Source organism: Formica exsecta, unplaced genomic scaffold (assembly GCF_003651465.1).
Source record: "Formica exsecta isolate Colony F162 unplaced genomic scaffold, ASM365146v1 scaffold138, whole genome shotgun sequence".
Taxonomy (NCBI): domain Eukaryota; kingdom Metazoa; phylum Arthropoda; class Insecta; order Hymenoptera; family Formicidae; genus Formica; species Formica exsecta.
The window spans coordinates 1,785,891-1,798,444 of NW_021848711.1; the positions used below are offsets into that span (position 1 = coordinate 1,785,891).

At 38.4% G+C, this 12,554-nt stretch overlaps 1 protein-coding gene across 5 annotated transcripts in view; it reads left to right on the plus strand.

The window, feature by feature from the left end:
- The window catches only part of LOC115245961 (muscle calcium channel subunit alpha-1), a 63,516-nt gene extending 51,842 nt beyond the window's left edge, over nt 1–11,674 (plus strand). For 3 of the 5 annotated variants that reach the window (XM_029824491.1, XM_029824493.1, XM_029824494.1), the window contains 19 exons: nt 1,134–1,186; nt 1,479–1,625; nt 1,899–2,100; nt 2,535–2,804; nt 2,921–3,004; nt 3,112–3,300; nt 3,386–3,488; nt 3,659–3,813; nt 3,923–4,147; nt 4,492–4,696; nt 4,784–4,917; nt 5,009–5,110; nt 5,255–5,356; nt 5,448–5,557; nt 5,880–6,023; nt 7,729–8,069; nt 8,436–8,897; nt 9,922–10,049; nt 10,356–11,674. In XM_029824491.1, the coding sequence (XP_029680351.1) occupies nt 1,134–1,186; nt 1,479–1,625; nt 1,899–2,100; nt 2,535–2,804; nt 2,921–3,004; nt 3,112–3,300; nt 3,386–3,488; nt 3,659–3,813; nt 3,923–4,147; nt 4,492–4,696; nt 4,784–4,917; nt 5,009–5,110; nt 5,255–5,356; nt 5,448–5,557; nt 5,880–6,023; nt 7,729–8,069; nt 8,436–8,897; nt 9,922–10,049; nt 10,356–10,745 (3,546 nt within the window). In that variant the 3' untranslated portion in view covers nt 10,746–11,674. Of the gene's footprint in view, nt 1–1,133; nt 1,187–1,478; nt 1,626–1,898; nt 2,101–2,534; nt 2,805–2,920; nt 3,005–3,111; nt 3,301–3,385; nt 3,489–3,658; nt 3,814–3,922; nt 4,148–4,491; nt 4,697–4,783; nt 4,918–5,008; nt 5,111–5,254; nt 5,357–5,447; nt 5,558–5,879; nt 6,024–6,532; nt 6,577–7,728; nt 8,070–8,435; nt 8,898–9,921; nt 10,050–10,355 lie in introns of all 5 variants that reach the window. The other 2 variants (XM_029824495.1, XR_003885625.1) reach the window with 2 other exon arrangements.
- The last annotated feature ends 880 nt before the right edge of the window (nt 11,675–12,554 follow it).

The following is a 12,554-nucleotide window of genomic DNA, read 5'->3' on the forward strand; positions in this document are numbered from 1 at the left end:
TAAATTAGTCTTCATACACTACTGCATTATCGCAAATCTGTATCGATATTGCATTATGTAATATTAATTAATTTGTAATTATATTATTTCCATATCAATTACGTTCAACATTAAGAGGGGTCTGTAATATATACGTTGAGAAAAATATCATCTTTTTAAAACGAAAGGCAAATTTGAGAAATAAATGTCATATCTTTAGCGCTAAAATCCAGCTTAAAACTGTGGATAACGTGCAAAAATTTTGATACAGCGAAGGAATTTTGAGATCGAATAAAACTTACAGGCGGCGAAGGGAATTAAATCAATTTTCGCGAGTGCAGTAATTCGGAAGACTTGAGAGGGTGATGTCCCTCGCGATTATTGCACCGTGTCGCTCTGTCCACATGGGCGTGACGCAGGTTCCAAAGCGAGGGGAGGGCGAAGAACCTCGTTTTTTCTCACCGACAACACCTCTCCCCCTCAGCGTGCTTATGCACTCCAAGCCAAGCGTGGGACAGAATTACGCTTACTTTGTACACGGATATAGCCGCGGAACCGTCGGAAAACCGCACGCATCATACCTTGTTGTACATATGTATGCACGTGCTGACGAAGAATGTTCCTTCTTTTTTTTTTTCCTATCACGTTTTCACCTCACATTCTAACACTCTCTTATACTTTGCTCGATCACGTCTCGCTATTGCTGCCGCTGACAATGCTCTTGCAAAATGAGAATGGCCGATTCACAGCTGTTGTCTATAATTCGACGCGCTGGCGGTCTTTGTGTTCAATTTTACGTGACAAGTCTAAGAATATCTGGAGACTTGTAGTAAAGTGTATCTTCTTATTTACGCAACAATAATTAAAGACTGAAGCGCATCGTAATTAAGTACATTACGTCGCAAATATAAACGCGTTGAATCGATTATTTAATAAGATAATTACTCACGTATATATACATATATGAGCGCTATATTTGTACAGAAAATAATTACTTAGCTCGATGAATGACGTTGAATTGAATTTCAGAAACGCCAGCGTGTCACCCGCAGCTTTAACATGTTGCGTAAAATTTAGTCCCATATTAACGAACACGTAAAATTTAGTCCCGTATTAACGGCGATCGAAATTGATGAACTTCTTGTGTTATATAGGGCAAATTTTTCTTTTGCACCGATGCATCGAAAATGACGTTGAACGACTGCCAGTAAGTTCTCATTACATTATAAATTAATAAATCGATTAAATAAACATATATAATTCTGCTTAAATGCAAATATCAAGACACGTGGATACACAAATATCTTTTTTAAAAGAATCATCGATGATCTTGTATATATCATAGTAAAGTGTTCTGCTGATGACAAAATTTACGTAATATATTAAACGTAATAAAGAGAAAAATTGTAACGAGATTTTTAACATGAATTCACGTATAATTGAGAAATTCAAATAGAGCCCACTTTCAGAAAAACTGTGCAAGATACTCTCTTTTCTAGGGGTACTTATTTGGAATTCGATGACGGTAATATGAACAGACCGGTCGTGAAACAGAGAGAGTGGCTTCAGCAGCGTTTTCACTTTGACAATGTAGCCAAAGCGATGCTAACTCTCTTCACGGTATCGACTTTCGAAGGTTGGCCATCGTAAGTACATTCGCGTTTCGAGAAGCATTTTTTTCGAGCGGCTTCTATCGCGAATTAAATAGAGAAGATTACTTGAGCGAAGTTTCCTTCGCTCTCACGACAATCTTCTTAATGTCGAGACAATACATTATTTTTTAAGAGAATTCGTTTCTTATCGTCTGATTATTTCGATAAATGTAGTTTTAGTATAACAATATTGCGAGAGAATAAATAAGGGTAGATAGCTCTAATGGTGCGAAATATTACCTAATATTGTTCCCTGCCTGCTGACAGATTGTTAGAATGGTCGATCGATTCCAACAAAGAGGATTATGGACCAATTCATAACTTTCGGCCGATAGTGGCCGCCTATTACATCATCTACATCATCATCATCGCATTCTTTATGGTGAACATCTTCGTCGGTTTCGTTATTGTCACCTTTCAAAACGAGGGCGAGCAAGAGTACAAAAATTGCGAGCTCGATAAAAATCAGGTGAGTATATCGCGAGTGAGTATATCAAATTCAATTCAATTAATAGTTCAATTGTTAACGTTTCCATGATCAAATTAATAGCACTTACATTATGACAAGAGACATACATATGTGATCCCAAGAATATTTTAATTTCCAATTAACTCTGAAATAAGCGCTTTAAAGAGATGTATTATTATATATTAAATCTACAATAATTGAAAATGAAATGTAGTACAATTTTATTAAAATTTATTAAACATCATTATTAATAAAAAAAAATTACGTATCCAGATACTCTATTCTGTATTTTATCGGTTTTTTAAATACTTTTTTTTTCATATTCTTAAAATATGTATTTTAGGATCACACACGAGACTCTCCGTATATATAGATGTGTGTGTGTGTGTGTGTGTGTGTGGTGAAAGGGTCAACAGTCGCGTTTTTCTGTGCAGAGAAATTGCATCGAGTTCGCGCTAAAGGCCAAGCCAGTTCGCCGATACATACCCAAGCATCGAATACAGTACAAAGTCTGGTGGTTTGTCACCTCCCAACCGTTCGAGTACACGATATTCATCCTAATTATGATAAACACCGTGACGCTCGCGATGAAGTTCTATCAGCAACCGGAAATCTACACGAAGGCTCTGGACGTTCTCAATATGATTTTCACCGCCGTGTTCGCCCTTGAATTTGTTTTCAAGCTGGCTGCATTTCGATTCAAGGTGCGAACTCGCGTTTATGCACGTATTTGTTCTCCATTATACACATTACGTTCGCATTACATTGAAGAATCTTTCATATGTGTTCACCGGCGTTATCCGTTCTTATTAATTTGTAGAATTACTTCGGCGATGCGTGGAACGTCTTTGATTTTATTATCGTGCTCGGAAGTTTCATCGACATCGTTTACTCGGAAGTTAACGTAAGTATCACTCGACTTTGATGGAGCACCCGAGGCAATATCCGCGATTATATTATTTAAGGATCCGGAAGTGAAGCTGCGAGTAAACCATTTTACGATCTTTGCAGCCTGGATCCTCCATCATTTCCATCAATTTCTTCAGGCTGTTTCGCGTAATGCGATTGGTCAAGCTATTGAGCAGAGGAGAGGGCATCCGAACGCTTTTATGGACGTTCATCAAGTCCTTCCAAGCTCTGCCATATGTCGCCCTTCTCATTATAATGCTTTTTTTTATTTACGCTGTGATAGGCATGCAGGTGAACAAAACCGATTCATTAAATGCGACGCGCGTTTAAAAGCGTTTAAAAAAACGACGATTCACGCTAGCATTTTTTTTTCCAGGTCTTCGGAAAAATTAAGATAGATGATGAAACGTCGATAAATCGCAATAATAACTTTCAATCCTTTCCGCAAGCCGTATTGGTCTTATTTAGATCAGCAACCGGTAAGTATATTCTATTCAAGACTCATTATATATATATATTTAATGGAGAGAAATTTTTGAGATCAGCAGATCTATTCTTTCGATGAGAAATGCGATAAATCTCTCTCAAAGATAAACGTATAGTTATTATTGAAAAAAATAATGATCCTTCTGAATATTTCCGAATATAGGCGAGGGCTGGCAAGAGATCATGATGGCTTGCTCGCTGCAGCCGAGCAAAGTTAAGTGCGATCCCCTCAGTGACGAAGCCATTAAAGCGGAGGGTTGCGGATCGGACATTGCATTTCCCTACTTCATATCTTTCTACGTGCTCTGCTCATTTCTCGTAAGTGCTCGTCTCTAGTAATTTCATTGTGTTTGATTTCAATCTTAGAAAATATCTCATTTCTTTAAATACTAAATCTAATATCTGTACTATATATTTCGCGAAAAAGATCATCAACCTCTTCGTTGCCGTTATTATGGACAACTTTGACTACTTGACGAGAGATTGGTCGATCCTCGGACCGCATCATTTGGACGAGTTTATTCGCCTGTGGTCCGAGTACGATCCCGACGCCAAGGGACGTATTAAACATCTCGACGTAGTGACGCTGCTGAGAAAAATATCGCCACCCTTAGGTTTCGGAAAGCTGTGCCCCCATAGAGTGGCTTGTAAGGTCAGCAGCTAAGTTTAATGAAGAGTTTATAATTATGGATCTATATCTATATATAATAGGAGGGTCTACAATAGCGTCATAGTACCGATTTAAAAAATAATATTACTTTTTTTATACAAAAAAAAATAAATATATTTTTACCTTATATTACGCTATATAAAAAAATATTATTATTCCTATTTTCATATTAATTAATTTTCTCTGTACAGTATCTGATGTAACATTATTTCTATCGCTCAAGTTCGAGTCTAATGAAATCGCGCGAGTAAAATGAGAAAACTGTTGAGTTAAAAATAAAGTTAATATTACGATTATATCTCTAATCTCGAAATTGTAAAATTCAGAGACTCGTCTCGATGAATATGCCGTTGAACAGCGACGGCACCGTGTTGTTTAACGCGACGCTGTTCGCCGTTGTAAGAACCTCGTTGAGGATCAAGACGGAGGGTAACATCGACGACGCGAATTCCGAGCTCAGGGCGGTGATCAAAAAGATCTGGAAGAGAACGAGTCCGAAGCTTTTAGATCAGGTTGTTCCGCCGCCCGGAGGTAAGTGAAGGAAGCGTTTGTCACCGTTAAATTTATTTTATTTTTTTTTCGCGAAACTGAATATACGCTTTGACTCGATTCTTCCAGTGGACGATGAAGTGACGGTCGGCAAGTTTTACGCGACCTTCCTCATCCAGGACTATTTCCGCCGATTCAAGAAACGCAAAGAACAAGAAATGAAAGATGGAGACAGAGACTGTCTCAACACCGTGACCCTTCAAGTGAGTCCTTGAAGAGATCGGAGTAACTAGAATATCTGTATAATATACTAAGATATTATATGTTAAACGTAATTTTAATTTAATTTGAAAGGCCGGGTTGAGAACGTTACACGAAGCTGGTCCCGAATTAAAACGTGCAATTTCCGGTAATTTAGAGGAACTTCTCGATGACAATCCAGAACCTATGCACAGGGTAAGCTTACTCTTCGAGTACTAATTAAATAATAATAGTTTCTATAAACTAGGATGTATATTAATTAGCAATTATATTCAATCATTAATCTATGTAAAAAATTTTCTTCTAACATGTAAATTGAACTAGAGAATACTTTTTCAGAGAAACCACTCACTCTTTGGCAGCGTATGGTCCAGCATGCGAAAAGGACATCATAGCTTCCACAGGGCAAGATCGCTAAAGGTTAACTCTACTGTTGCAAAGGTAAGTAATCTCTTTCTAATCGCAGAAATCTAATTCTAATATAATCTTACTGACTAATCAAAATTTCTAATCAAAAACTGTTTGTTTATAGGCTTCCCCGACCAATTCTATAGACTTTTTACCATACGCTTCGTTACGGAGGACCGTTATCCCGGATGCCGCCAAGAAATTTACTCGTCAAGTTGTGCCAAATGTAGCAGGGTGAGTATTTCCCGTATTTTTAAACAAACTTTCTAAATTTTTTCTTGATAGAAAAATGTAGAATTAATTTTTCTGGTAATATTTCTTTACATTTTTAGTTTGTATTACATATACGTTTTTATTTATTGTGCATCAATTCTATCATTTTTATAATTCTTCATTTGAAATTTTTCTCTCTTTCTCTCTCCAAATGTTCAAAATAACCATATATATATATTTAAAATATAAAATAAATTTTGACTTTATTTTATCGCAAATAATAAAATCTAATTTAATAATATCAAGGAATAATTAAATTAATTTATATAATTATATAAATTAGGGGTTTGAGTGACGGTGCGATGAATCAGATGGGAACGAATATGCGATTGATGGGCGTCGAAGAGAGTATACCTTTGAGACCCCTTGCTGCTTTCGGCAATCCGATACAACAGACGCCTTATCAAAGCGCATATAAGGTGGTCGAGTAAGTACAGAACGCGTGCGAGCGATAAGTCGTAACCAGTACTCTATTTTTGTTAGTCTATTATGTCTCTCGTTTGACTATAATCGATAATTTTAATTTCCCTACGACAACATCATTCTCTCTCGGTATCACGTCATAATGCATGTGTAGAATACTCATCAATTTAATTTTTTTTTTTATTTTTTAAATGGCTCAATGTATCGCGAAGTAAATTACCTTTATAAATTTAAGGGAAAAAAAAAAACGCTATAGATGCATCAAGTTTTAATTACTTCCTTCTTTTGTAAATTGTTATAAACGTGCGATAATGAGTATAAAGCAATAATAAAGGAACGATAACGTGTTTATCGATGATATGGAGTCTCGGATTTTTTAGTTGCAAATCAGTTGAATTTTCCCATTCGCGGGAAGATGTTTGTTTAGTCGTTCTAACAGACTTTTTCGCACCGCGCGAGCGTGATTCGTATCATCTCTCATTTCGCTCTTCTGTTTACTATCGTACGTTTCAGTGGATCGGGTAGCCGTAACTATCTTCATCCCAATAACGAATATGGTAAGACAAGTTAGGGCTCTGCGATCCGTAATTGGCTTCTCTTTTTTTTTGTTCATCAGCATTGCTTGTTTTGCATGTGTTTTCTTATAAATTAAGTATCCCCCTCCAGGATCTCACTCAACATTTTCACAAGAGACCGGGAATGCGGTATTCGCGTGAAGATTAATTAAACGAGAGCCGAGTTACGAATTAAACACACGGGACGCACACGCATTTCGAGATGCAAACGGAATACGTTTGAATTTCGCAAAATGTGACACTTACATCCAACAGATCGCATGTTGCATCTACTATTAATTATTATTAATTATTATGCTATACTTGATAATAATGCTTGTAGAGTATCTCCAAATGCCTCGATAAAAATCTTAAGGCTTAAATTACAAGGAAATTTAATTTATCACAAAATTATTTTAAATTCGTTTTTAAAAGCTTTAAGTACATATTAGAATCAAAAATAATAAAACCGTTCTTTTTTTTTAAATTTTTGAATTAATGCCATCAGAAGAATCAAAATAAGTAAGATAGATGAGATCTGAGATGGGTAATTTCTGTAAATTTTGCATAAAATTATCTGATGAAAACTAATTGGACATGTCAAAGAGAAAGAAGATAATATCCCAACATAAAAATAAATGATGAATAACGGTTGTTCTCTAATACATTTCTCTGTTTTTTTTTTTTTTTTATTTCATCTTAGATCTCATCTATCTTACTTATTTTGATTCTCCTGATGAATTTAATTATTCAAAAATTTCTTTAAAAAAAGATCATTTTATTTTTAATTTTAATATTTAAAGCTTTTAATAAAAAGAATTTAAAATAATTTTGTGATAAATTAATTAATACATATATATTTCGTTGCAATGAGAAATATGAGATTTTCGCAGAAAAGGGACATAAAAAAATATTAAATATATATATTAAAATAAGCATAATTTATAGCATTTATTCTGACATGAATAACGGTTGTTCTCTAAGAGACAGACTTCATTTCAGATTTTTTGGTTCAGATTATCTCGAGACATTCGGAAGTACGTACATTGATTTGTTACGCGTACATGCACTAACGTACTAACAAGAGCGACCTTACGCTTGTCTTTTCTCCCTTTTCGCCCCCTATCCGCGTGTGCGTATTGCACGCTCGTGCAGTCTTCAGGATGGAATCGAGCACCAGTTGACGCCACCCACACCTCCGCCACGACGGAACGCACCACCCTCGTCCATCGGCACCCCGAGCATCGGCATCACGCATGCCTCCGCCGCTGCAGCGGCAGCGGTGGCAGCAGCAGCTTCAGCAACCGCAGCGGAAGGCACGGCAAGTGGATCGAGTGTCGCGACGACGACTATCACCGCGTCGTGCACCACGAGCGCAAACACCTCGACCACCGCCACGAGCTCAAGCCCCGCTTCCTCGTCAAATGGGACAAACTGTTACTATACTTATGCGTCGCGGGGCTGCTGCGTCGATTGCGCAGTCTGGAGTAATCACGGTACGGGAATGCCGGTTTAGTTACGCGAACATTATGCCTCTCAAGGAAAGAACATATATATTATAAAAACTATAATACGATTCGGTAAAAAAAAAAGAAAGAGAATAATTATTTCTCGCAATTTTTTTGATACTGGATACTAATTCAATCTTCAAATTTCAGTCACGTAATTTTATAAACAAATTTTAAGAAATTTGCTGTTAAAACTTCTCTCGTTTTATAATCTCTTTTTTTCTCTTTTTTTTTTTTTTTCTTTTCAACATCGCGTTCAAAAAGATTTTGTCGCGTTAATAAGATTGATTTACGGACGAAAGAAATGTGGGCTTGTCTCATTGATAAATCGTCTCCGTGTCCGCTCGCACGCAGCCATAGACGATTGCGACGACGAGGACACGTCAACGGGAAGCGGATCGAGCGATTCCGGCAGGTGGAACCCGCATTCGGAGGGCGGCGTCGTGCGAGGCACGACAGGAAAACCCCACGTTACCATGCTGGGTAGCCGGTCGACGAAGCGCCGGTCCAGGGTCCGTCGTGATGCCGCGACTGCCGGCGGCAAATCGGCTCCGGCGAGCTTCCGGTCGCGAGACGCAACCACCGCCGCCGTCGTCGCCGGCGCCACGACGACGACGACGACGACGACGACGACGGGGTCCGCGTCCGCGACCGGTACTGCTACGTCGGGCCACGGCACGCGCACCATCGCCAACGGCCTGAAAATGGCACAGAACCAGGCCATCGCCGTCGCCGGCTTCCTCGCCGACGTAGACTCGCGACAATGGCGTGTCTGCGCTTCCTGCTTGTCGCACCGAGCGTCCTACCACGGCAGAGGTGATTAACGCACGCGAATTAATCCTTTGCGATCGCGTGTATTACGCAGTAGAGATCTCTTCCTAGATATACTGCGAAAAAATATCACTTTCCCAAAACGAGATCGAAATGATTTTTACATGAATTGTCTTACGGCAATACGTTACTTCATGGGATATCTTCGTTTTTCATTATATGCACTGAAAATGATATATAGATTATATATTTAATTATGATTTATTGTATTTCATGAAAAAAATACTACGTTTGGGTAAAACAAAATAAAATGGAATATTTAATACTGTCGCATTTCTGAACATTGTCGATCGTAAAGGATTAATATCAAAGCATATCGATGCACGCTCAAACACGAGCAACAGTTTTTTTTCTTTATTCTTTTTTACGGATTTCATTAATTTTTTTTTTCAAATTATGTATTTATATATCTTAATCTTTTCAGCAATTTTCTTTATAATTTCTCCACATTTTAATAAATAATGGATATTTATAAAGCACATAATAATGAAATATTTTTTATTTTGTAAAAAAAATAATAAAAATTTGTTTTGGTATTTAAAATTATATTTAATCGAATGAAAACTGATGTAACACATAAATTTATTCACGAAATCAAGTAGTTTGAGGTACAATCATTCTTCATTCGATTATTTTTCAATCTTCGCACCTACATCTCTTGGCAAATGAAATTTTCCAAGAGGAATCGACAAGAACATACGAAGAGAGACGTGGGGATTCGAAGCAAAATGTTGCTCAGGTAGTCAATCGCTGCTCGAAACACGCGCTCTGTCAGCTTTCGAACTAATATCCTAACACGGACTTGTTACCTAACGCTTTTACTTAACCCCAACTCGATTATACCCAATAATTTTGCGATGCTTGCAAGAAACACTCATGTGTCACTAATCGGTTTGTGTGCGCTATTCTCGCTAATGTAAAACAAGCCTTGGCGAAATATCGAAAGCAATAAAGAGGCAGGGCGTGATTTATTCGAGCTAACACTCTGACGCCTCTCCTCGTTCGTCAGTTTCCTGGGCCGCAGAGAGTAACGGAAGCGTCGGCGCAGAGCGCCTGTCCCACAGCATGCCCGGCAGTCCCGCGGACCGGAAGCCCAACTTTGAGGTCATCGGGAGCGCGGAGAGCCTCGTCGGTCGGGTGAGTTTAAAAAAATATTATAAAACGAAAAATTAATAAATGAAAAAGATTATCGAGGACCGGGCCTGTTGAATTTAAGCGTCCTTGTCAAATCTAAATTATTTCCTTAATTTTTTATTTTAGCAAATCTCAACTTATCCTCCAGTGGAATATAGATATCAATTAAACTAACTTATTAACGATATAATTAGTGTTGGAATTAATTGTAACATAAAGTCAAATTATACGAATATTGCCTGTGTGTATTAATAGTTTCTCGCTATCTATTTCAATCTCTAATAATGTTCGTCATTGTACATTTTTCAGGTTCTAGTGGAACAAGGTCTAGGCAAGTACTGCGACCCGGACTTTGTGCGGTACACATCGCGCGAGATGCAAGAGGCGTTGGACATGACGCGCGAAGAAATGGACCGGGCGGCGCATCAGCTGTTATTACAGGAACGACGCGGCCAGCCCTTGTCTTATCAATTACAGCAGAACGTGGCGGAACAGCAGCCGTGGAGCAGTAGCCAACAACAGGAGCAGGAGCATCAACAGCAGCAGCAGCAACAGCATCCGATCACCGGTATCGGTTATCAGCCGTTGCAGGAGCAGCCGCCGAGCCAGCCCGTATATCGCCAGCTACAGCCCTCCGGCAACCGTCATCGCGGCAGCAGTCGGAAGCAACAGCAACAACAGCGACAACCGCCGTCCTAGCAGGACGAAAATTTGCTCTCCGCGACGCAAACGTCGTCCACGTAACCCGAAAATTCCTACTCCCTACGAACGGGAGTAGTTGTCGAAGGATCGAGATCGTCGGTTACGATGAAGTAACGTCGAAGTCACCAGCGGAATCATCCGAATCGAGATCGCGCGAGTTGGATGGATTTAAACCGCGCACGGTTCGATATCGTCGTAATTGTTGTTGTCCCGAAGAGGACACTTTGAACTGTTCTGAATATTTATAGCTATATTTAGATGCGGATCGAGAGATGCTACTCGAGGAACAAAAAGTTGGCTTGCAATTAGTCTAAAAGGAAAAGAGGGGGAAAAACGGGGAAAAGATGTAGCAGCTCGAGACGTTCACAAGATGTTCATCCTGCGATACACTCGGGCACCAATGAACCATGTATTTTCGTTCGAGCGAGTATTTTCTAGCCGAGCGTGAGTGTTTTATCCGACACATTTTGGATCGCCTTGATTCCTAACTTGGCTCGGTATTTCTATCGAGATTTGTGCGAGTTTCGATCGAGCGGATCAAGTCACGCTCGATCGCGCGTTTTTAGGCGCGCACAGAAGTATATAATAAATTCTTAGAATATATATTTTCGCCGCGACACGCGACAGATCAAGACGATCAAGACGATCGAGACGATCGAGACGAATCGTTGCGGCACGGAGCTTCGTCCTTTCGACGTCGAACGGTCGCGAGACTAAAGTTGACGAAGCATCTCGGGAGGACCCGGGCTCCCTCGATGGAATTGAGTTTACTTCTAGAAACAGTCCTTTAGAGATTTACCATTGATCCCGTTTAACGTTAATCTCCGTTTTTGGTTCGATTTGTCCTGACCAAGGACGACACGACGAATGCCGCGCGCGTGTACTTCACATTGAAAAAAATAGACGAATTAAAATAAAATATAAGAATTTTTATTTTGTAAAACTATAACAATTTCATTTTCGACTTTAATAATTAGCTTGAAAATTGATATTTATTTTAATTTTTATAAAAAAGAGAAAATTGCAAGCAGTTAATCGCAAAATTAAAAAAAAAAAAAAAAAAAAAAAAAAAATTGATTTCAAAAGATACATTAAAATAAAATACTTGCATAAAGAAAAAAAATCCCGAATTTACAATTTATCCTAATTAAAAATGTTATTTCACAGAGATAATTCTAAACATTTTAATTCGTCTACTTTGTTCTAGCAATCTAAAACCCTCTTTTACAGGGCTCGTCATCTGTTAATCCTTTATGGCATTTTATCAAACATTTACCATTACTTCGTAAGAGTAAACGTAAAACTTGACGTGGTCACTTTCTATCCACTCATCATAATTTCTCATTGGATAAATTTTTTTCTACACAACGAGCAAATTGTGATTCGCTAAAATAAAATTAAAGTCATAGAGGATTAAAGGAGGGTGGAAAGTACGAACCATATTACACGCGAGAGGCACATCGGTTGATCTAATCACTCTTATTGCTCTCATTATTAATTAGTCTCGTTGCCCTTGTTCTGATAATTGCCGGTTACTAGCACGATAATTACAACTCATGATTCGTACGTATATATGGATTCTAGACGAGATAACAAGTGCCTAAGTATCTATAACTTCTTTCGGACCAGAGAAAGACTTTTATCAACTTAGACAAAGTAAACGACTATTATTGCGAATTATTATTGCGCGAGGAGAGAGAGCTGTGCTAGTCGAATGTGTTGTACACTACTGACGCGATATGTTGTGACGATACAGATATTATTATTCGTATTTGTAATTGTGTACATAACACCGTTTGCGCGCGT